Source organism: Narcine bancroftii, chromosome 2 (assembly GCF_036971445.1).
Source record: "Narcine bancroftii isolate sNarBan1 chromosome 2, sNarBan1.hap1, whole genome shotgun sequence".
In the NCBI taxonomy this organism is placed as follows: domain Eukaryota; kingdom Metazoa; phylum Chordata; class Chondrichthyes; order Torpediniformes; family Narcinidae; genus Narcine; species Narcine bancroftii.
Window position 1 is genome coordinate 56,084,972 of NC_091470.1, and position 25,512 is coordinate 56,110,483.

General features: G+C 37.6%; 1 protein-coding gene and 1 long non-coding RNA gene across 8 annotated transcripts in view; one reads left to right on the plus strand and one right to left on the minus strand.

Moving 5' to 3' along the window:
* Positions 1–25,512, plus strand: part of akap6 (A kinase (PRKA) anchor protein 6) — a 427,053-nt gene that overhangs the window by 127,138 nt on the left and 274,403 nt on the right. For all 7 annotated transcript variants that reach the window (XR_011351260.1, XR_011351262.1, XM_069916733.1 and 4 more), the window contains 2 exons: positions 680–931; positions 8,852–10,810. Coding sequence is in view for 5 of the 7 variants with exons in the window: in XM_069916733.1 (XP_069772834.1) it covers positions 680–931; positions 8,852–10,810 (2,211 nt within the window). In the remaining 2 variants the exon portion in view is untranslated. The remainder of the gene's footprint in view (positions 1–679; positions 932–8,851; positions 10,811–25,512) is intronic.
* Positions 10,853–25,512, minus strand: part of LOC138753578 (uncharacterized) — a 32,287-nt gene continuing 17,627 nt past the window's right edge. The window contains exon 3 of the long non-coding RNA XR_011351272.1: positions 10,853–10,973. This is a non-coding gene — a long non-coding RNA (uncharacterized lncRNA). The remainder of the gene's footprint in view (positions 10,974–25,512) is intronic.

The window sequence follows — 25,512 nt, forward strand, 5'->3', positions numbered from 1 at the left end:
AAAAGGCATGGCCTGGCTGGTGGGGCTCCTTGAGGATAAAGGCTGCTTTCTTAAGACACTCTCTGTTGTAGATGTCCTTGATGGAGTGAAAATTTATGCCCATGATGTCACAGGTCGAGTTAACAACCTTCTGGAGTTATTTCTTGTCCTGAGCTTTGGTGCATATTTGTGGAAAACAAACTTTACTTTTACAAAAAATAAATTTATATATTTGTATCTCTGAAATACAGTAGCCAAAGGGTAATATAAATATTTTCTAGTTTTAATATTACAACCTTGAACTGTTATTCACTGTGATGAACAAAGCTGTTCCAGAGTCCCATGAGCACATCAAACAATTTGATGCACTGAATTGAATCAAAGTATTTTTAAAGCCAAGAAAATTGCATCAACTGTTTGGGAGGTGCACTAAAAGTGGGTCTGTCATCTGATTACGAGAGGAGGGCAGACATTGAAGACATTTTCAACATTCATTCACTGTGCAAGATCCAAGAATAAGGAGACCTTTACATTTCAGGAATGTCAAAAATACTTGTACTGAATCTAGCAGCAAATTACCTGAAAATCAACTATAGTGTTTTCTATGCAGTGGTCACATAAATGGTCCTTTATGAGAAAGACCCATGAGAAATAATTGGGATGAATTATATTGTAACTTATTTTCTTTCCATCCCTGCAGGATATTTGTGAAGACATTTCTGATCATGTGGAGCTCATCCATGCCTTGCTAGAGACAGAAATTTCACTGAAGCTTCTATCTTACTCAGTCAATATTCTGGTGGACATCCATACAGTTCAACTTCTGTGGCATCAGTTACGTGTTTCAGTTCTTGTGCTCCGTGAAAGAATCTTACAGGGCCTTCAAGATTCAAACGGAAATTATACAAGGCAGACTGACATTCTTCAAGCGTTCAGTGAAGACAGAAAAGAGGTATTTTGTTGTGAGCTGTCATTCATTTTATAGAGGTTTTAACCAAATTAATAAGATTTTACCTACTGTGCAAAAGGAAGAGATTTAAGTTTTTTTAAATGTTCTTTGCAATTGGGGTAGCTTTGATTTATGAGTATTATGAAACAGGTGTTAATCCACATCAAACCAAGTTATTGCATCAAGGAAATGATATTAGAAATTGGATTTGTGGTGTTGGAAATTATGGGACTATATGATTATAAGCTTTAGGAGATCACTCCCAGGAGGAAGACATTAATCCTTCCTTCAGCAGATATTTCAAATTTCAGCTTGAAAACAAAATGAATTGGACTAATAAAATCATTTATGGTCATCAGCAAAATATTAGGCAGACTGCACAATAGATGAATGACATGTCCTGTTGATGATAAAGGTTAAATTATCCCTGGTAATTGTGTCTTATAAGAAGAGAACACTGCACTCGCCTAGACAAGTGGAGAGTATTCTATCATATTCTTGATTTCTCCCATGGAGATGGTGACCAGAAATGCACACAGTACTCTAAATATGATATCCGTAACATCTTGTACAGATGTAACGTTATTCCCCAACTCTTATACTTAATGTCTGACTGACAAAAGCAAGCATACCAAATACCTTCTTCACAATTTTACCTACCTGCATGGCCATTTTCAAAGAACAATGTACCTCTACCTGTTTGGTCTTTCTATTGTAAAATAATCTCCAGGGCTTCACCATTTACTGTACAAATTCTGCCCTGGTTTCATTTTCCAAAATGCAACAACTCACACCTATCTGAGTTAAATTCCATCTGCAATTCCTTGGCCCACTTTCCCAGTTGGATCTTAGTCCTGTTGTAATCTCAGATAACCTCCTTCACTTTTTAACATACCACAATTGCAAGCTTGCTAACCATGCTAACTATGTTGTTATCCAAGTCATTAATATAGTTGACAAACAACAGTGGACCCAACACCGATCCATGCAGCACACCACTGCACATACAGAAAGCTTCCAATCTGAATTAAAAAAAAGCTTTCCACTACCATCTTTTGATTCTGCCCATCAATCCAATTCTGTATCCAATTGGCCAGCTCACCCTGGATCCCAAGTGATATGACCTTCTCAACTAGCCTACCATGTAGGACCTTGTCAATGGATTTCCTAATGTTAATATGGAAATATCCTCTATCCTGCTCTCGTCAGTTCTCTATCATCTCTTCAAATAATCAAATTTGTGAGACATCATCTCTCACACTCAAAGCCATGCTTTAATCTTTAATCACAAATACTGATAAATCCTAACTCTCAGAATATCCTCCAGTAACATTCCTGCCACAGATGTTAGGCTGTCTGTAGTTCCCTGGCTTTTCCTTGCAGCCCTTCTTAATAAAAGGCCACCCTCTAGTCTTTCAATACCCCATGGCTAAAGATGATGCAAATATCCCTGCCAGGAATCCAACAATTTCTTCCTCAGCTTCCCACAATGTCCTAGGGTATACTTGATCAAGCCCTGATGATTTATCTACCTGTATGTGCTTCAAGACCATATTCCTCTTGTAAGATGTATCTATTCCAAAATATCATTATATATTTCCTTTAATTTCTAAGCTTCCATGATTTCCACTGTAATTACAGATGCTTGAATCATTGATTGACCATTTCTCCATGAACACTGCCTGACCATCTGAGCCCTTCCAGCTTCACTTGGTGTGACCCCTCCCTCGACCAAGGTTCTGTTCTGGCTGTAATATCTAATGTAGACTTCTTGCATTAAAATAAATGCAATTAGGGCTATAAGACCTCTCGTGGTTCCTGTCCTGCCTCAGACTTTTCTGGCTATTGAATGTGCTTGCTTTAGCATTTGTATTTTCCTCAACTTCTCCATCTGTTGTATGACTGTTTTGGGCCCACCCCTATGCCAAGATATTAGTTCATTCCAGTTCAGGTGCAACCCACCCCTCTTTGTACATGTCCCACCTTCCCATTGATCCATTTGGGTAAATCCAACTAGAGTAGAAATGTCAGTAAATTGGAATGGGTATAAAAAGATTCATGAGAATGTTACCAGGGCTGAGAAGCTTGAATATTAAGAATGACTCAATTAGGACTTTTTAACCCTGGAGCTTCAGATACTGAGGAGTGATGACTATATAATATCATGAAGGGCATAGATAAACTGAATAGTCTTAGTATTTTCCCCAAGGTTGGGGAATCTAAAACTAGCCATAGGTTTAAGGCAGGATGGGAAAGACATGGAAGGATCCTGAAGGGCAAGCTTTTCACATAGAGGGTGGAACAAGTTAACAGAGCAAGCTATTGAGGCAGGTATCATTACAACATTTAACAGATATCTCCAGATGTACATGGATAGGGAAGGTATAAAGGGATTATGGGCCAAATATAGGTCAATGGGAATAGCTTAGATTGGCATTTTGGGTGACATGGATTAGCTGGGGGGGAAGTGACCATTTCCATGCTGAATAACTTAATAACTCAGATGCTCCATTTTCTTCTTATTTCTGAAAAATATGTGGGAAGGAAGGTAAATTGTCCCTACTGTGTAGGTGAGGACAGAATCTGAGAGGAATTGATGGGTATATGGGAAGAAGAAAATGGGATTAATATTGATATGTGCTTTATAGTCACATAAAGTGCTTTATAGTCACTTTGGGCCAAAGTGATTATTTCTGTGTTGAAAGATTCTATAATCTATGAACCCCATGCCATCCCATGTGCCTCCTATATGCCTTCTTTATCACCATGTCTACTTGCTCCCAAATGATTTCTCCCTTTAACTGTGCACTTTTGTACCTCTGTACTGTGTTTCTTTGTTGTGATATGTATGACATTGTTTTTTGGTCTACTCGCAATACAATCTCTATCACTGCATCTTGGAGCAGATGTCAATAAAATTGAACTTGGCACTTGCTGCCACTTCAGGGATCTTTGGGCTTGTACATCAAGATCTTTGCTTTTCTGTACTCTTTGGGGCCTGACTATTCACTGTGTCCACTTTATCCTTATTTGACCTTCCTGAATGCACCAATTTGACTTTATCAGAGTTAAATTCCACCTCTCAATGTTCTGTCCAATTTACCAGATGAAAAATAGGTTTCCACATCTTTCTCACTATCCACAACACTATCAATTTTTTATTTCATCCTCAAGTTCGCTAATCATACTTGTTACATTAACATCTAAGTTATTTATGTATGCAGCAAACAATAACAGACCCAGTACAGATCTCTGTAATACATAACTCTTATTACCACAACAATATGTGGTCACTTGTAGAGCGACATGGTTTGCTTAGTGGTTAGCACAATGCTCTTCTTGTACCAGTGACCTGGGTTCAAATCTGTCACTGTTTGTAAGGAGTTTGTATGTTTTCCCTGTGACAGTGTGGATATTATCCAGATGCTCCAGTTTCCTCCTATGTTCCAAAGATATATGGGTTAGTAGATTAATTGGTCATCTAGGTGTAATTGAGTGCCACAGACTTGTGGGTTGGAAGGGCCTGCTACTGCGCTGTATCTCTAAATTAACTAAGAAAACAAATTAAAATTTTGGATCCAATTTGCCAATTTGACTTGAATCACATGGGCTCCAACCTTTCGGACCAGCCTTTCATTTTGGGCTTGGTCAGATGCCTAACCAAATTCCATGAAGATTACATCCACTGTACCTGCTCATCTTTATATTTTGTTACATCTTTAAAAACTACAAATCATATTGTTCAGAAGTAGTGCTGAAACTGCTCATTAACAGAGTCAATATAGAACTGGGATGCTCTGCCAATAAACTGGGAAGATTTTCAGTTGAACATTTTTATCTTCAAAACACGATTCTCTTAATGAGATCATGGAATTATAGAAAATTTATGGTGCAGTAAGAGGCCACTTGCTACAACATGTTATGATTGATGTAATGGAATCCCAATGTTCAACACTAAGTTCCTAGCCTTGCAGATCATGGTTCTTCAAATATCAACATGAGGGTTTCCTCTATCAGGCAGTGAGTTCTAGATCCATAGGGCTCTCTGAGTGAAAAATATTTACCTCATCACTTAATTCTTCTGCTGGTTTCTTTATTTCTCAGCTCTCCCATGGTCTTCTGCTTTATGATCCCTCAGCCAAGGGAATTAGTTCTTTCCTCTTTAATATTTCTGAACCCCTCTTGATTTCATCACCTCAATTTTAAATATCCCTTCAACCTTCTTGTGAGAAAACAATCCCAAGTAATCTGATGTTTATTCATAGATGACATTCAGCCATGGTAACATCTTCATATACTCTCTGCACTTCCTCCCATGCAATTGCATCTTTCCTGTTATGTGGGGACCAGAACTACATTCACACTGTGCCTTAGCTAGTGTTATGTGCCATTCTAGCACAATCTCTATTCTTGGTTAAAAAAGTACTTTATAACTGGCTTCTCTTCAGGGCCTGCTACATTTCAGCATTGTGGATTTATTGCATATTCTCCTTTCTTGATGCATTATCCAAATAGATTACCCCTCCATTCTCCAGATTGAATACCATTTGGCACTTATCTGCCCAACTGACATCAATATCTTCTTGCATCTGGAGCTTTCCTCCTCATGGCCATGTTTATTAATTATCTGCAAATGTCTTCATCATGACCCTTACATTTAAATCTACATCATTAATACTTGCAACCAATAGCAAGGGAGTGAGAACTGAGAAATGGACATGGATCGAATCCAGTGAGTTAGTTTTTGAGAGGATTAATTAGCAAGGAATCAATCCCAGCAAAACACCACTGGTGACCTGTGTTGAATTAAAAATAAAATGTCTGAATAATTTTCTCTCTACAGGATTTCAATACATTCTCATTTTAATGCAGATGATCTTCAAAGTAAGTCCTTGAGGAAATCTTGTTGGGAAGTTTTTTATGTTTGGGCAACAGTTTGAGTACAGACCTAGCCACCACATAACAGAAAAGATTTGATTGCAGTAGAGAAAGTACAGAGCTGATTATGAGGATGTTGATTGAGCTGGAAAAGTTTTGGTAATTTAGGATGAATTGATTAACAGGTGTGCCTTATCCACTATGTTGATGTCCTCTTCAAAAACATTAGTCAACTATGAAGAAGACACAACTTTCTGAAATAAAATTAAGTGTTGGTTAAGTGCCATTCTCTGTATAAGTGGTCACATATTACATTTCTAACAACTTTTTAAAGTAATTTTCCCATTAGGATGTCAGGCTAATAGGCCTAAACTTCATCAGACATATTTCTTTACGTGATATTTTCACTGTTTCTGGCATAGAATAGCTGTTAATGTATGTAAAAAATGAGAATAAAAAACTTAGGAAGAAAGAAATTAACATTATTTCAGTAATGGTTATTTTAAACTGACAGTGAAAAATGAAAAGTGGAAGACATGAAACTGTGAATTTTAATGCTGACATGAGCTGGATGAATTGCTTCATTTCATCTCTATACTCTAAAAGTCTCATGACTGTTGAGTAGGACATTTCTGGAAATCAAATCTGCTGCTTATCATAAACATATGCACCAAATTAGTGACGTGAAATGTATTACATATTTAAATCAGGGGACAGAAATTAATTTAGTCAAAATATTTTAAGGAAGCCTAAAAAAAACCCAGAAAAATAAATTGTCAAATAATTCCTTAATTTGGGTTGGCATTGAGGTTCAAGAGCATGTAATTATGAATGCAGAAGCTTAGTTTCCAACTATGCGTTTTCCAATAAAACACTGCCATTATTTCACTGCAGAGAATATCTCACTAAAGTGGAGTTGGTTATCTTAAAGATTAGGAGAGATATTTCTAGAGGGAAATCATTTTGGTGAATAATTTCCTATAGTTCAGAGCCAACTGCAACCATGATGATTTGAACCACTGGGACTCAATTAATTCTTTCCTTGCTCCTTCACATTGCCTCTAGGTACTGAAAAAAGGCTGAATGTCTTTTTTTTTTAATTTATTTAAATATTTGTTTTGCATGTTTTTTGTGGCAAGCCTGGAATTTATTTCCCATTTCTAAATGCTCTTGAGAAGATAGTGGTGAGGCACTAAAGTCAAGCTTGGGGATCAACCCTCATTCAAATAGTCACAGATAATTAAACGGCCAATGGGAGGTTTAAACTCCAAAGGTATCTTCATACTCAAATATTACAGGGTCTGGCAAAGAGGGTGGAGGCAGTCACAGTCACATTCAGTAGAAATGTCAGTTTGATGACAGAAATTGGTTTCCTCTTGAGATGCCCACCATTACTACTCTTCAGCCAATTTCATTTACTCCACTGATTGCAAGAAAAGACTGAAACAGTGAAACAGGCTATGAACCAGAAAATATCCTGAATGTTGCATTCCAGAAACAGTCATGCTTTTCCAGTACTGACATTAATCTGACAGTATGGAAAATTACATGAGTACTTTTTTGTGAAAGAGTGATATTAATCCAATCTGGCTGAGTATCACCCAATCCCTTTATCTTAGTTATCGTTGAGTGATGAATGGTGTTGCAAACAATGTTATCAAGTGCCCGTATCTTGCTCATTCATTGAAAAATAGTCCAATTTTTGGGTTTCATCGGGATCACTCAGCTCCAGATTTCAAGCCAGCTTAGGCCCATACATCCAACAAAGATCTGAATTGGAGAGGTGAGGTAAAAGTGTCTACTCTTTATATAAAGGCAGCACTGGACTGAGCATGGCATCAAGCCCTGCTAGATTGTCATCAAGGTATCAATAGTTGGAGTCACATTCAACCATTCCCAGCTGCTTCAAGAGTGATCTTCTTTCCACCATAATGACAGAAATGGGGATGTTTGCTGATGAATATGCAAGGCTCAATTCTTTGCATCTCTCCCCAGCAAATGAAGCAGTCAATGCCTGCATGAAACAAAACCTTGGTGGTAGCATTCAAGCATAGACTCTTGTAAGAATTGTGGCTGAAACATGTGTTACATTAACCATTTTTAACAAGAGAGGATGTCTAAGAGGAGTGTGGATTTTGAGTTTCTGAATGTATTCAAGACAGATGTTGATAGACTTTTGGATATTAAGTAAATCAAAGAATATGAGGTTAGTGCAAGAATTGTAATAGCTTGATCATGAATTTACTGAATATGAGTACAGGCACGAAGGACTAAATAATCTGGTCCTGTTTTGATTTTCTTAAGGTTTATTTATTATATTTCATTTTTTCTTTGTCATACTCCTATTTGAAATTAAGAATCGAGCTTTTTGGTACCCGGTTTGATGTCTCTAAGAATTTAATAATGTGTTTGCCTTCTAAGCTAGCTGCATGATGTCACATGTAGACAGCCACTTCTATTGGCTGTCTGCACCCACTGCGGCCACTGTACTCATCACACTGCCAGATACTGGGACAAAATGGCCAACAGTCTATATCAGCAAAGCGAAAGTTTTCACTTTTGACAATTTTGAAATCTCATGCGTACCTTTCTTTGCAGCAAACACTGCTGCTTTCTCACTGGTTGCAAATCCTGCTAACTCTGATTACTAGCAAAAGGTAATCCAAGTTAGTGTAGTTAACTATTCAGCAAATTGTGACCTAAGACTCGGTGAAATGTCATGGTCATATTCTCAACAACAGGCACAATAACTGACAATAACTGTAGCGATGAAAACTTTACACTTTAAATGTTTTCTTCATATTCCTAAATTTACACAGATTAATTGAAAATGTAGTTGTGGTCTGTGCTTGAGTGGCTAAACATCATTTAAAAACATTCTGATTTACATGCCCTGGGGTCATGTTTTTATGGCATGGTGTCTGCACATCCCATTTATTTTAGTTGCTATCCCAGTTCTATGACTCAGATTTAAATCGAAAAGATAAAGTCTAATTATGTAATTCAAAATGTACATTAGTTTTACAAAGTGTTTTGTTTTTGCAGACCTGCCTGGATTCACTGACTGAAGTTGATGATGCAGGTCAGCTGACCATTAAATGTTCAAAAGACTATTTTTCTTTGGATTGTGGTATCACTGCCTTTGAACTGTCTGATTACAGTCCAAGTGAAGACGTGCCCTGTGACTCAGAGGCCAACATGACCTCGAGTTCAATCTCCAAGACTAAGTCAAAGCATTTTGGGCATTGGAGCTCTGATCCAAAAAAAGGCTTTCCGGAGTTGGGTTCACTTTCAGCACCAGATGAACATTCCACTTCTGGTCAAAAGGAAACGAAGGCAAGAGACGGGCATCAGCTGACCATCACAGATAACCAGATTTCAGTGCAGGATGAGAAAGATACAGCAAACTCTAAAGCATCAGAGATATCAACCCAGTCTCAGACTCCACCTGTAGAATATGCAACAATTCAAACTGGAATTAGACAGAAGTCCAAGATAATTTCTGATAGTAATATAGATGATTTGGAGATCAACAACATTGTCAAAAGCATTTCTTCCAGTGCAAATAGTATGAACTGTGAAAATGCAACACCAAAAAGAACAATTAAGGATTGTTTCAATTATAATAAAGAGTCTCCAACACACCCTTCCTTACCTAAAAGAGCAATGTTTCAAGATGAAGTTTCTAAAGATGACTTGGAAGTTAGTTGCTGCAGAATTTTAGCTTCTGACCTTTCCCACAAAACAGAAATAAGCAGAAGTACACCATCTCTTCTTGATTATCCAGACAGGTCTAAACTCTGGCTGGATTTGCCTTCATCTTACTCAAGCACTTCAAATGCTGCTGTTAGTCATTCGTATGATGAACTAAACAAAACAGGCAGTGGAGACCTGTGTTCACATTTGCAGTGTAATTTAGGGAAGACAACTTTAGGTTCAAATCAACATCAAAGAAAGCTTTCATCACTTAGTAAGTCGTGTGACCTTCATTTCAGGCAATCAAGCAATATCTCTTTGAGAACACCCAAACAACCCCACAGCATACCTTTATCCCAGAATATCATTTCTCCTACACACAAACAACAGAATGACATGTCTGTTTCATTCAAACAGACCTCCCCGTGTCAAAAGAAAGCAGAAGCCATATTTTCAACACAAAAGTTCCAGCCAATTTGTGCTCCACTTAACAAAACTCCAGTGGGTGAAAAGAATAATAATGGTTCAGAACCATTTCATTCAGACACCTTGACTGGTAAAAACAAAGACAATAATGTATCTTCCAAGCACCAGAATGAGAAGATAGATAGTAAATGTAAAAATAATTCACCTGTCACACAAAATTTGGATGAATCAGTAACTGCCCAGTTCACTAATCAAACTTCAGAGAGTGTTGTCAGGACAGATTCTGCTTGTTGTATCTCCACTGTTCCTTTGCTACAACAAGAAACACGGACAGAGCATACTTCAAACCAAAATCAAACTACTGAAAGTGACAAAGTTGATACATGGTTTGGATCCAATGAGTATCTGGCTCTTCCATCCCACTTGAAGGAAACTGAAGTGTTGGCTTTAAAATTGGAGAATTTGACAAAATTATTGTCACAGACACCTGAAGTTGAAGCACTTCAGAACATTGATGACTGGGAGCTTTCAGAAGCAAATTCTGTGACTGAGGTAAATCCATCAATTCCCAATGGAAGGGAGAACAGAAAATTCGTCCCTGAAACTGGAACTATTTCTCCAACTTCCTCAAGTGATATAGCTCCCTCCTTGGAGGACAGCATTGAATCAGGCCCACTTAGCGACATCCTGTCAGATGATGAGCCATCAGGAGCAGAAGCAAGTGCTGAACACCACACTGCCCATGAGAACTCACATAATTGGTTAATAAAGATGCCAAAAAATACCTTGAATGGTGATTCTTCCAAAGCAAGTCTAGTTCAACAACTACAGGAAGTTATTCAGCAGAAACAGAATAACAGCACAGTGTGGGAAAAAATTGAGGTAAGGCAATAATTTATCTTTGTTTTGTACATATTTACCTTTCATTTTCCTGAACTTTGGTCTTGGTAGTAACTAAGTATTGCTGCTTGTGAATTATTTTGACCCATACATCTCTGTCGCTCAATTTCTTCTCACGCAAAGGGCAAATGTCTTTCAGTTACTTCTATCCAAATAGAGAGCAAAAAAACAACTCAACAACAGCATAACTTCACTCTACCTTCAGAGACATGCTATTATTTTGCCAGCTACTTTTTAACATGAGTATTATCAGTCCTGTATGAGATTTGTGCATGGATCTATCCTCAGTGAGATAAGACTAACCAAGCAATAATCCCAACGTTATTCTCCAGCTGGCCATATTGGGCAGATTTTAATGGATATTTTTTATGAGCATGTAAGATAATCAGTATATTTCAACTGTTATTTCTGGATTTAATTTTGAAAGATTTAAAAATTAACTATGATCAGATATAAACAGAATACTATATAACAAATTTATTTTACAAGAAGACTCCTGAGTTTGCATTTCAGATTTCAGATTTATTGTCAGAGTACATACATGATATCACACCAACTAGAAATTCACTGACAATACTACAGTAGTGGGTTGCATAAAGAAAGGTGATGAGTCACCTTTCAGAGAGTGTTGTCTCTCTCAGGGAGATTCTTTTTCCTGCGGGCAAGGCAAAATTATCACTTATTGGTAGTGCAGAAAAACTGTACTCAATGTCCACCTGTAAAGGAATAAAGAAATATACTCAAACTGACTGTGCAATAGAGAGAGAAAAAAAATCAGTAAAATGCAAAAGTAAGAGTCCTTAAATGAATACCCTAATCGAGTTTGTTATTGAGGAGTTTGATGGTGGATGGGTAGCAGCTGTTCCTGAACCTGGTAGTATGGCACCTATACCTCCTTCCTGATGTAGCAGCAAGAATAGAACATGTGCTGGGTGATGTGGCTCCTTGATGATTGCTGCTGCTCTCCGATGGCAGCGTTCTCTGTAGATGTTCTCAATAGTGGGGAGGTTTTTCCTATGTTGTCCTGGGCTGTGTTGACTACCTATTGCAGGGCTTTACGCTCGGGGGTATTGATGTCCCCATAGACCATGATACAGCCGGTCAGCACACTTTCCACCACACATCAGGAGAAATTTGCCAGTGTTTCTGATATCATACCAATCTTCCACAAATTCCTGAGGAAGTAGAGGCCTGACGTGCTTTCTTCACAATACCATTAGTGTGTTTGGTCTCAGAAAGATCCTCCAAGATAGTGACATCCAAGAACTTAAATTTTCTCCCCCTCCCTCCCAATGATCACTGGATTATACACCTCTGGTTTTCCCTTCCTAGAGTCAACAATCAGCTCCTTGGTTTTGTTGTGGATGCACCATTCAGCCAAGTTTTCAATTTCCCTCCTGTATGCTGACTCATCACCTTTCTTTATGCAACCCACTACTGTAGTATTGTCAGTGAATTTCTAGTTGGTGTTGTTGTACTGAGCCACACAGTCATAGGTGTATAGCGAGTAGAGTAGTGAGCTAAGAACATAGCCCTGCGGTGCTCTGGTACTGATAGTGATTGTGGAGGAGATGTTCTTACCAATCCTTACTGATTGTGGTCTGGAGCTGAGGAAATCCAAGATCCAATTACACAGTGGGTGTTGAGTCCCAGGTCTTAGAGTTTTCTGATCAGTTTTGAGGGGATAATGGTGTTACATTGCAAACTGTGGTTGATAAAGAGCACCCTGATGTATGCATCTTTGCTATCCAGGTGTTCCAGGGCTTTGTGTAGAAACAGTGAAATGTCATCTGCCATAGACTTGTTGCTACTGTAGGCGAATTGGAACAGATCCATATTGCAGCTGAGACAGGAGCTGGTATGCTTCAACACCAGTCTTTTAAAACACTTCTTCACTGTTGATGTGAGTGCCACTGGTTGTAAGTTATTTAGGCAGGTTACCACACTCTTCTTGGACACCAGTACAATTGACACCTGCTTGAAATGGATGGATACCTTTATATTTTTGTGAAAATGCTGTCCTTTTAGAATGGCACAATGTAAAGTTTGCAGAATACAATATCAATTGCAATTTGATGAAATATGCATATTCAAGAGCTTTGTTGCAAGAAAACTGATGCAACGTTAGAGGGTTTTCAGCTCCATCATGTGGCCCCTCATAGTAAATGCACCTGATATCGAAGCTCTGATTTCCTACAGGTTAATATTTATTCAGTAAATATTATGAATCTCAATGCCATGCTGCTGTTATGCCAAATTGACTGATCACCAGATTTTGACAGAATTTCAGACTATGATAAGCATATCAGGGCAGGTATCAGGATATGTTTCTTTGTCTAGGAGTTGTCAAACATCTGTAATAGGTGGCCAGAAAATGAGTTTGAAACCAAGATTACAGACCATCATTATTTAAGGATCAGCTTGATTTTGCTGTTGGAAATCAGCTTCGTTGAATTTTGGCTAGAGGATATCAAATAAGCTTAAGGGTCCTCTTATCCTTATTTATCTTATGACCATGTTGCACAAAAATTAATATTGGACAGATAAAAAACATAAATTATGCTTCTATTTTTAAAATATCAATAAAAGATACTGTTGGGATTCTTAATGTTTTTGAAGACAGTTGACTGATTTTGAAATTTAATTTTAATTGTTATTTTATTTGAAATATGTTATTCATGTTATTTAAGTAGAACAGATTGCAGGTGAATCACTTTATCCAGGCTTCAGGTTGATATAATAAACAAGCTTTATGATTCTGTGTCTCAGTGTGATGTGTATTTTCATTTCTTCTTAATGGTAATCTTCATGTAATCTGCCATGAAGAGAGTACATTCATGGAACATAGAACACTGCAGCAGAGTACAGGCCTTTTGGCCCTTGATGTTGTGCTGACCTATATATTCCTTGAAAAAGCCCCTCCCTACACTCTATACTATTTTTCTTCCATCCATGTGCTTGTAAGAGTCTCTTAAATGCCCCTAATGTTTCAACCTCCACCATCATCCCTGGCAAGACATGCCAGGCACCCACAACTCTCTGTGTAAAAAAAAATCACGCCTGATGTCTCCCCTAAACCTTCCTCCCTTCACTTTGCACACATGTGCTCTGATGTTTGCTATTCTTGTCCTGGGAAAAAGGTGCTGGCTGTTCACCCTATCTATGCCTCACATAATCTTGTAGACCTCTATTAAGTCTCCTCTCACCCTTCTGTGCTCCAAAGAGAAAAGTCCCAGCTCTGCCAGCCTTGTCTCATAAGTTATTTTTCAATCCAGACAACATTCTGGTGAATCTCCTCTGCACCTTCTCCCTAGCTTCAACATCCTTCCAATAATGAGGTGACCAGAACTGAACACAATACTGCAAGTGTGGTCTCACTAGAGATCTGTAGAGGTGTAACATTTGTAGAATTGTAACCTCTTGACTCTTGACTCAATCCTCTATTAATGAAGCCCAGCATCCCATAGGCCTTCTTAACCATCCTATCAATTTGTACTGCGATCTTAAAGGATGTATGGATTTGGACCCCTAGGTCCCTCATTCCTAAGTAACAAATCATTAACCCTCTACTCAGCCTGCTGGTTTGTCCTTCTAAATGCATTCACCTTACACTTATCCGGATTGAACTCCATCTGCCATTTTTCCACCCAACTCTGCATCCTGTTTATATCAATTTGTAACCTAATACAACCTTCACCGCCATCCACAACTCCTCCAACCTTCGTATTATCTGCAAACTTAATGACCCATCCTTCCACCTCTTCATCTAGATCATTTATAAAGATCACAAAGACCATGGGTCCCAGAACAGATGTATTCCCTGCACCATTCCAAAATCTGCCTGCTTATCTTCTCCCTGGTGTCCCGAGGGCTATTTGGGGCCAATAGACAACTTCTAGTACAGTGATTATTCCCTTCCTATTTCAGACTTCCACGCACACCAACTCAGTAGACACTCCCTCAGCAGTGCCCTCCTTTTCTATAGCCATGATACTATTCCTGACCAGTAATGCTACTCCCACCCCCTCTCTTACCTCCCATCCTATTTCTTTTAAAACACCTGAATTCCTGTACCTGCATCACCCAATCCTGCCCTTCCTTTAACTAAGTCTCTGTAATAGCCACACCATCATAGTTCCACATGCCAATCCATGCTCTGTTCATCTGGGTTTTGTAGAAATGGAATTAATACTCCTAATACTCCTAGGGTTGAAATAGACATTTTTTCAAATCCTCTAACTGACTACATTTATGCTTTGTTCCCTTGCAAATTCAGAACACATAGCATCATGCTTTTAACCTTCTGCCCTATTCTCTGTAGTCATGTTCTGGTTCACACCTCCATCCTCCCCACCCCCAGCCTGCCAAAGTAGTTTAAACCCTCCCCAACAGCTCTAGCAAACCTGCCCACCAGTAGAGTCCCTCTCCAGTTCAGGTGCAGCCAGTCCTTTTTGTACAGGTCAGACCTTCCCCAAAAGAGATCCCAATGATCCACAAATCTAAACCCTTGGTCCCTGTACCAACTCTTCAGCCACACATTCATCTTCCACAACTTCCTATACCTACCCTCTCTGGCGTGTGGCACAGGCAGCAATCCTGAGATTACCACCCTTGAGGTCCTGCTTTTTAACTTCATTCCTAACTCCCTATATTCCAACTTCAGGACCTCATCATTACTTCTGTTTATGTTATTGGTCCCCATGTGGATCACGACATCTGGCTGCTCACCATCCCCTTCTAAGATCAAGGAGGAATATACAAGAAAGGTGGAGCAACTGGAAACAGAAATGCTTTATTTGGAAAAGGACATTGCAAACATATGGAATAGAAAAAGCAATAATATGAACTAAACAGAGGTATTATGAACTAGGTGAAAGAACAATAAAGTACTTCCTTGGCAATTGAAAGCAGAACAGGTCACAAGAATGATCAATGCAATAAAAACAGTTGTGAATATGACCAATTACAAGCCTCAAGAAATTAATGAGGCTTTTAGGCAATTTTACTCCAAGTTATACCAATCAGAATCTCAAGAAGACATTAATAAGATAGAAGAGTTTCTCTCACAAATTAGGCTTCCAAGGTTAGACCTGGTAGAACTTAATGCTCCCTTTACCCATATGGAGGTGAAGGAGGCATTGGGTTCTTTGAAAATCAATAACACTCAAGGAGAGGATGGTTTCCCCCCTGAATCTTATAAAGAATTAAAAGATTTGCTGATTCCTCTTTTTATGGAGGTGTTAGATCAGGTGTTGAAAACTCATTAAACAATGTCATCACCCAATGAAAATAAACAAGAAAATTCTCATTCTATCATTTTTGGGGGTGGAGGTCCGCAGTAGGCCCTCTCTGTTGTGTTCCATGTATGGTTCCCAAATTTGTTCAAATAATGTGACTTTATTTTTAAAATTATATGTTATATATTCCAATCCATTTATTCACTTCAATGTACCATTGCTGTACTCTCAGGCTTTCTTCTGATTTCCAAGTTGACATTATACATTTTTTTGCTACAGCTAAGGCTATCATAATAAATCTTTTTTGTGCTTCATCCAGTTTGAGGGCTAATTCTTTACTTCTTATATTACTTAGAAGAAAGATCTCTGGATTTTTTGGTATGTTGCTTTTTGTGATTTTATTTAATATCTGATTTAGATCTTCCCAAAACTTTTTCACTTTCTCACATGCCCAAATTGTATGTACTGTTGTTCCCTTTTCCTTCTTATAGCAAAAACATCTATCTGATAATGTTGGATCCTATTTATTTAACTTTTGGGGCATGATATATGTAACCAATTATATTGTATCATGTGTAACCTCGTATTTATTATATTTCTCATAGTTTCGGGGCATAACTTTTACCATATTTCATTTTTTATCTTTATGTTTAGATTTTTTTCCCACTTTTGTTTGGGTTTATAGCTTATTTCATCATTTTCTTTCTCTTGCAGCTTGATGTACATGTTTGTTATAAATCTTTTAATTATCATTGTGTCTGTAATCACATATTCAAAGCTGCTTCCTTCTGGTAACCTCAGTCTGCTTCCCAGTTTGTCTTTTAAATTTTCAGTTGGTGGTATGAAAACATTGTGCCATGAGTTATTCCATATTTGTACTTCATTTGTTCAAATGATAACAAATTATTTCCCAAAAAACAATTTTCTATTCTTTCAATTCCTTTTCTCTCCCATTCTCTAATGGAAAGGTTATCTATTGTGAAAGGGATTAGTTGATTTTGCATCAATAATAATTTTGATAGTTGGTAATTTGTTTTTTTCATTTCTACGTGAATCTTTTTCCATATGTTGAGTAAATGGTGCAGTACTGGTGAACTTCTATATTGCACCAATTTTTCATCCCACTTATAAAGTATATGTTCTGGTACCTTCTCCCCTATTTTATCTAGCTCTATCCTGGTCCAATCTGGTTTTTCCCTTGTTTGATAGAAATCTGATAGATACCTTAATTGTGCTGCTCTATAATAATTTTTAAAGTTTGGTAGCTGCAAACCACCTTATTTGTACCATTCTGTTAATTTATCTAGCACTATCCTTGGTTTCCTCCCTTTCCATAAGAATTTCCTTATTATTCTCTTTAGCGCATTGAAGAATTTCTCTGTTAAGGGAATTGGTAATGATTGAAATAGGTATTGTATCCTTGGGAAGATATTCATTTTAATGCAATTTACCCTTCCTATCAGTGTTAGTTGCAATTCTTTCCAATGTTCTAAGTCATCATGTAATTTCTTCATTAATGGCTGATAATTTAATTTGTATAGGTGGCCTAAATTATTATCTAATCTAATTCCTAGGTATCGGATTGCTTGTGTTTGCCATTTACATGGTGATTCTTTTTAAAGCTCTGTGTAATCTGCATTATTCATTGGCATCGCTTCACTTTTATTTACGTTGATCTTGTACCCCGATATTTCTCCATATTCCTTCAGTTTCTTATGTAATTCTTTTATTGATATTTCTGGTTCTGTTAAGTATACTATGATGTCATCTACAAATAAACTGATTTTATATTCCTTCTCCTTTATCTTTATCCCTTTTATTTTATTTTCTGTTCTTATCAGTTCTGCCAATGGTTCTATTGCTAAAGTGAACAGTGAGGGAGATAGTGGACATCCCTGCCTACTGGACCTGCTTAATTTAAATTGGTTCGATATATATCCATTTACTGTCACCTTCACCAATGGTCCCTTATATAATGCTTTAATTCAATTAATATATTTCTCTGGTAGGTTGAACCTCTGAAATACTTTGAATAAAAAATTCCATTCTACCCTGTCAAAGGCTATCTCTGCATTTAAGCAACAGCCACTGTTGGTATCTTATTTCCTTGTACTGCATGGATTAAGCTAATGAACTTATAGACATTGTCTGTTGTTCATCTTTTCTTAATAAATCCAGTTTGATCTAGTTTTACTATTTTTGGTACACAGTCATCCAATCTGTTTGCTAATAGTTTAGCTATTATCTTATAATCTGAATTTAGTAGAGATATTGATCTATATGATGCTGGTGTTAGTGGATTTTTCCCTGTCTTTGGTATTACTGTAATTATTGCTGTTTTACATGAATCTGGCAAGTTTTGTGTTTCTTCTATCTGATTCATTACTTCCAGGAGAGGAGGAATTAATAACTCTTAAAATGTTTTATAGAATTCTATTGGGAGTCCATCCTCTCCAGGCGTTTTATTGTCCGGTAGCTTTTTAAATAAATATCCTGTATTTCCTCTATTTCAAATGGTTTTATCAATTTGTTTTGCTCCTCTTCTTGTAATTTCGGTAGTTCACTTTTAGCTAAAAACTCACCTATTTTGTCTTCTTTCCCTTCGTTCTCAGTTCGGTATAATTGTTCGTAGAATTCCTTAAAATTTTCATTGATCTCTGTTGGATTACATGTAATTTGTTTGTCCTTTTTCCTTGATACCAATACAGTTCTTTTGGCTTGTTCTGTTTTGAGCTGCCAAGCTAGTATTTTGTGCATTTTTTCTCCTAGCTCGTAATACTTCTGCTTTATTTTCATTATGTTTTTCTCCACCTTATACATTTGTAATGTTTCGTATTTTATTTTTTTGTTTGCCAATTCTCTTTTTGTTGTATCTTCCCTTGTTGCTAGTTCTTTTTCTGTACTTACTATTTTCCTTTCCAGCTGTTCTTTTTCCCGATTGTAGTCCTTTTTCATCTTAGTTACTTAACTTATTATCTGCCCTCTGATGAAGGCTTTCATTGCATCCCATAATATAAATTTGTCTTTCACTGATTCTGTATTTATTTCAAAGTACATTTAATTTGGCGCTCAATAAATTCTCTATATTCCTGTCTTTTAAGTAGCATGGAGTTTAGCCTCCATCTATATGTTCTTGGTGGGATGTTCTATCACTAAAAACAGGGGTGAATGATCAGATAACAATCTAGCTTTATATTCTGTTTTCCTAACTCTCCCTTGGATATGGGCTGACAACAGGAACAGGTCAATTCTTGAGTACGTTTTATGTCAACTCGAATAATATGAATATTCCTTTCATTTGGGTGTTGCCATATATCCAAAAGTTGCATTTCCTGCATTTATTTAACCATAAATTTGGCTACTTTGTTCTTTTTACTAGTCTTTTGTCCAGTTTTATCCATCTTTGTGTCCAAATTAAGGTTAAAATCCCCTCCTATCAATATATTCCCCTGCGTATCTACAATCTTCAAAAAAATATCTTGCTATAACTTTTGACCCTCTTCATTAGGTGCATATATATTGACCAAATTCCAGAATTCTGAATATATCTGACACTTTATCATGACATATCTCCCTGCTGGATCTATTATTTCCTCCTCTACTTTGATTGTTAACATTTTTATTGATTAATATAGCTACACCTCTGGCTTTTGAATTATATGATGCTGCCGTTACGTGCCCTACCCAGTCTCTCCTTAATTTATTATGTTCCACTTCAGTTAGATGCGTTTCCTGTACAAATGCTATATCTATTTTTTCTTTTTTCAGTAAATTTAATTGCCTCTTCCTTTTGATTTGGTTATGTATTCCATTAATATTTATAGACATATATTTTAATATGGCCAAATCATACTTTGTTTACACCTCATTTCCGCTTCCTCACCACCACCTTTCCCCTTTTCCCCATTTTCATTTCTCAGTTTTCCTTTTTTGAACTTAATGTATGACAACACTTCTAAAACATAAAATACTTTAACCACTCCCACATCTAAAATTCACTTAACCCCAAGTGCCCCCCCCCCACCTCTGAGTTGTCCCTTGACCCTTGCTGGGCAACCACAACTCCCCTCTCCATTCGGATTGCGAATCCATTCGCAAGTGTCAACTGATTTCACAGTGACTGTTATTCTCTCCTACCCATTCCCCTCCAGAAAAAATTTATCTTCACATTAAAACAAAGCTCCCCCTCTTTTCTTCTCTTTTTTTACTTCCCTTTTCTTCCCTTCTTTAGTTCTTACTTATACATTATTTTTACATCTATATATGCAGTTTGTCATCATTCTTCATTCTTGTTACATCTCTTCATCTCTCTTTCTGTCCTGCAGGCGTTCTGCAAATTCTCGTGCTTTCTCCGGATCTGAGAACAGTCTGTTTTGCTCCCCCGGGATAACTATTTTAAGCACAGCTGGATATCTTAACATAAATTTATAGCCTTTTTTCCATAGGATCGATTTTGCTGTGTTAAACTCCTTCCTCTTCTTTATGAGTTCAAAACTTAAGTCTGGGTAAAAAAAAAAATTTGACCCTTGTACTCCAATGGTTTCTTGTCTTCTCTAATTTTCTTCCTTGCCTTATCCAATATATTTTCTCTTTGTCGTGTGTCTCAGAAATTTTACTAAAACGGATCTTGGTTTTTGTTATGACTGTGGTTTCGGGGCTAGTGTTCTGTGTGCCCTTTCTATTTCCATTCCTTCCTGTATTTCTGGCATTCCCAGGACTTTTGGGATCCATTCTTTTATAAATTATTTCATATTTTTGCCTTCTTCATCTTCCTTAAGGCCCACTATCTTTATATTGTTTCGCCTACTATAGTTTTCCATTATACCCATCTTCTGAGCTAACAACTCTTGTGATTCTTTAACTTTTTTTGTCACTTTCTTCTAATTTTCTTCTTGAGTCATTCACTTCCATTTCTACAGCCATTTCTCATTCTTCCACATTTTCTAATCTTTTCCCTACATCTGTTATGACCAGCTCTATTCTACTCATTTTTTCTTCTGTACTTTTCATTTCACTAAATTCGAGTGTCAACCATTCTTTTAATGCTTTCATTTGTTCTTGAAATTTTTTTTATCAATGTACTGTCCATTCATTTTAACTTCTATTCCTCTGTACAGAGCTTGGTATTCTTCTTCTTCTTCTTCTATGTCTGCTCTTGGGTTTGTGTCTTCTATTTCTCTTCCTTGTATCTGTGTCTCTTCTGACTTTCTTGTTGAGCTGCTTGCCTCAGTTTGTTGGGTGTTTTCTTTCATGGCTTCTTGATTTTGGTCCTCTTCTTCTTGGTTAGTTATCTGTTGGGCTTCCTGTTGCTGTTTTTCTTTCTTATCACTCCCTTTCCCATTGCTTTCCTCTTCTTCCAGCTGAGAGCACTGCTGTCGGGCATCTCTCAGCTGGTCGCGCTGTGTAGGTTCACTCCACAGCTGGGCCCCCTCCCGTCGGTATTTTCCTTTTCCTTATTGTGCGCATTGCGCACCTCTGTTTGGCTCAGTGAGCCATTTTTGCAGTCCCGCAGTTGGGAGGTCGCGACCCTGCGGGGTCTCCACTAACCTCGGGGAATGGGCTCCTCTGTCCACGGCGGGTCCCTGCTTCTTCATGCAGGTAAGGTCTTCTCCTTTCTCTTCTGGCATCTTTCCTTCTTTTTTTCCCATTGTTTTTGGTTTTTTCTTCTTAGGTGCCATTTTCTTTCTTTTCTCCACACCTTTATCTTTTATTTGTTGTGTTTTGTGTTTCTTGAGCTTTGCATTTTCTTCACTTTTTTTCTTCTTTTCTGGAGAGGGCTGGTATTCTCCTACCGGCCACTACTCCATCACGTGACTCCTCAAGTAGATTGCTTAGTGTAACTCATCTGGCACAAAAGAGAGGTGATCTGAGTGTAGCTGTGGCCTTGGATGCAGAAAACGTGTTTGATAGACTGGAGAAGGACTTTCTATTTAAAGTACTGGAAAGTTTTGGATTAGGGAAAATTTTTTATAAATTGGATTATAGCACTGTACAATGATCTAAAGCCAAAGTAATGACAAATGGACAAGTCTCTTCACCATTCTAGTTGACAAGATTCAATAGACAAGGATGTCCGTTGCCGCTGGCTCTTTTCATTCTACCTATAGAACCGTGTGAAGAAGCAATTCGGCAAGATCCAGACATTAAGGGATTCAGGATCAACCAGGAGGAATGTGATAAATTTATTTGCTGATGATGTATTGATATATTTGACAGGGCCAGTAACTTCATTACAGAAAATGTACTTGAAACTGGAAGATTTTGGGGAGTATTGGGTTACAAAATAAATTGGGATAAAAGCAAAATTATGCCACTTACAGAAGGGGATTATGCTCTGTGCCAAAGAGACACCCAATTTAAATGGGATAAAATATTTAGGAATATTTATAAATTTAAATAATTTATATAAATTAAATTACTCACCTTTGCTTAAAAAGGTTGAAGAAGAATTGAACTGATGGACAGCTTTACCAATACAAATTAGATGAGCTGGAAGAGTTAATTGTGTCAAAATGAATATATTTCCAAGAGTTCAGTACCTATTTCAAACATTTTCCATTCCATTAACTAATAGATTTTTTCAGGAGTTAAATAAATGTCAGAAAATTTATTTGGAAGGGTAAGATGTCCAGAGTCTCCATATAAAAATTAACATGAAAATATGATTTTGGAGGTTTACATCTTCCAATTTATAAAAATTATTACCGAGCAGCCCAGATGAGATTCCTTACTTTCTTTTTTGAGGAAGATGACAAGCCTACGTGGTTGTATATCGAACTAGGAGAGAGAATAGCATAAAATTTTACTTGTAGATGGGAACCAAAATTAATTACCATTGAGAAAGAAGCCCCCTTCCTAAAACATATAATTAATATTTGGTATAAAATAAGATTGGAACAAAAAGGGGGGGGGATCTAGCTCCTAAAACACCTCTGATTCAAAACAGGCTCATTCCTTTTACAATGGGTAATAAAAATTTAGAGATTTGATCTTGTAAAGGGATCAGAAATATTGAGGATTGCTATGAGCAGGGGAAACATGTCATTTGAACAATTAAAAAATAAATATGGAATCCTTAACAACACAATCTTCTGCAATTTTCAATTCAGAGCATACGTAAGGGAAAAATTGGGGCCAACAATGTTTTTTTTTATCAAGGTGTAGTAATGTGGAGACTGATTTGAAAGGGAAACACAAAGAAATTCACTTAGGCAATGTATTTCTTACTTCAAACGGGAGTCCCTAAACAGGGGTTCATAAGCCTAGACAAAGATGGGAATCAGACTTAAATGTAAGTATTGATGAGCAAAAATGGTCTGATTTATGTAAGGACAGTATGACAAATACAGTAAATGTAGATTAGTACAATACAATTTTTTGCATCAGTTAACACCACAGAAATTAAATAAGTTAAAGTCAGTCTTATCAGATAAATTATTTTAGATGTGGTGAGGAGATAGGAACTTTCTTGCACTTGACTTGGTCATGTTCCAAAGTGAGATCTTTTTGGGTAGATTTAGGACTTTTTTTTTAGAATAGATTATTGAAATTCCATTTCTTCAAAACCCAGAATTGTTTTTATTGGGAAATCTAATGGGGATAAGACCAAAATTAAAATTATCTAAATATCGAGTTGAATTTGTTAAAATTGCATTGGCAGTGGCCAGAACGTGTATTGTAGTTACTTGGAAGTCTGATTCCCATCTAGGTATGGCACGCTGGAATGCAGAAATACACACTGTGTTTGCATTGAGAAAATTACTTACAGCCTAAGATATAAGTACAGGTTTGACATATTTCTGCAAATATGGAGACCATATTTACAGATATCAGGTGTAAATCTTTAGTTGAGTTTCATCCAGTCCTCAAGTCTATGTTAACCTTCTTCAAAGAAGAAGACAAGTTAAATAATGATTTTAAAATGTGGAGTAAATGGCGCTTTCCAGCAACCTTTCTTATTTTTCCACTAGATCTTTTTTCTTTTTCTCTTCTCACACACTTTCTTTTGGGGTCTTTTGGGTGGGCGGCTGGTTGGGGGGGGGGGGGTTGTTGAGTTACAACCATCTTGCAGGATAAATTTGTCTACTTATGTATTTGTATTTTAAAATTTTGTATTTGACTACATGTATGGTCTAAAATAGTAAAATAAAATTTAAAAAAAAGAAAGGAAAAGTGTTTTCATCTTGTCCTCTTTTATTTCTAGGTTCCCAGATAATTGTGAAAATGTATCCTGTAACAATCAAAAATGTACCCCTTGTTCTAACATTTAAAAATTATTCTCTCTTTCCCTCATAGTTAGACTTCAGATTTAGTTTTGCTTTGATTAAAATCTGATTTCCAATAGATTAATTCATCTTTTTGGGATGAAATAAGCCTCTAAATTGCTCCTTGTTTGGATACTATGAGTCTTGATTTCACCGGATTTTCATATGCCATGCACACATTTATAATATGATCTATACTTCCTGCCATATTTTAAGAGCTCTCTTACATGTTTCTCACTGGTTAGTTGAAAAGTAACTGGTGTTTGATTGTTGGGCGCCACTGGAGATTGAGAACGCACAAGAGAGTACTTGACTTGACTTTGATCTTAATCTACATTTGAGAGCTTTGGTATTGGATATTCTATGTCAGTGGTTCTCAACCTTTTTCTTTCCACTCACATACCACTTTCAGTAATCCCCATGCCATCAGTGCTTTTGATTAGTAAGAGATTGCTTAAGGTGGTATGTGAATGGGAAGGGGAGGTTGAGAACCACTGCTCTAGACCCAATTGTTACTGGAATATTTTGCTTGAGAAAAATTGTCATTGGCCATTTCCTTTGGAGTTATGAAACCTTGCACATAATGACTCAAATAAGGTATGATTAAAACAGTGGTTTTCAAACCTTTTCTTTCCACCCACATACCACCTTAAGCAATTCCTTATTAATCACAGAGCTCCAGTGGCATAGGGAATACTTAAAGTGGTATGTGAGTGGACCGTGGCCGAGGCCGCCGCTGCTTTCCCTGTGCCCGGACTGGGGCCGCCGCCTCCTACTTTCTGCCCGGACCAGGGCCTCCGCCAGCCTCACTCGACCGAGGCCGGGGCCGCCGCCTCCCCTTAGCTCTTGCCCGGATCAAGGCCGCCACCGCCTACCCTCTGCCCAGACCGGGGCCGGGGCCGCCGCTGCTTTCCCTGTGGTTGAACGACGCCTATCTGGTGTAGGCTTCATGGTCAAGAACTCCATTGCCTCCAAACTCGAAAACCTCCTGACAGGCCACTCGGACCGGATCATGTCCATGCGACTCCCCCTTCAAAACAAGCGTCGCATCACCCTCATCGGTGTCTATGCTCCAACCCTCCAGGCAGAACCAGCAGAAAAGGACAAGTTCTACACTGACCTGCGCAACCTCATTCAACGCACCCCTATAGCCGACAAGGTTGTCATCCTTGGCGACTTCAAC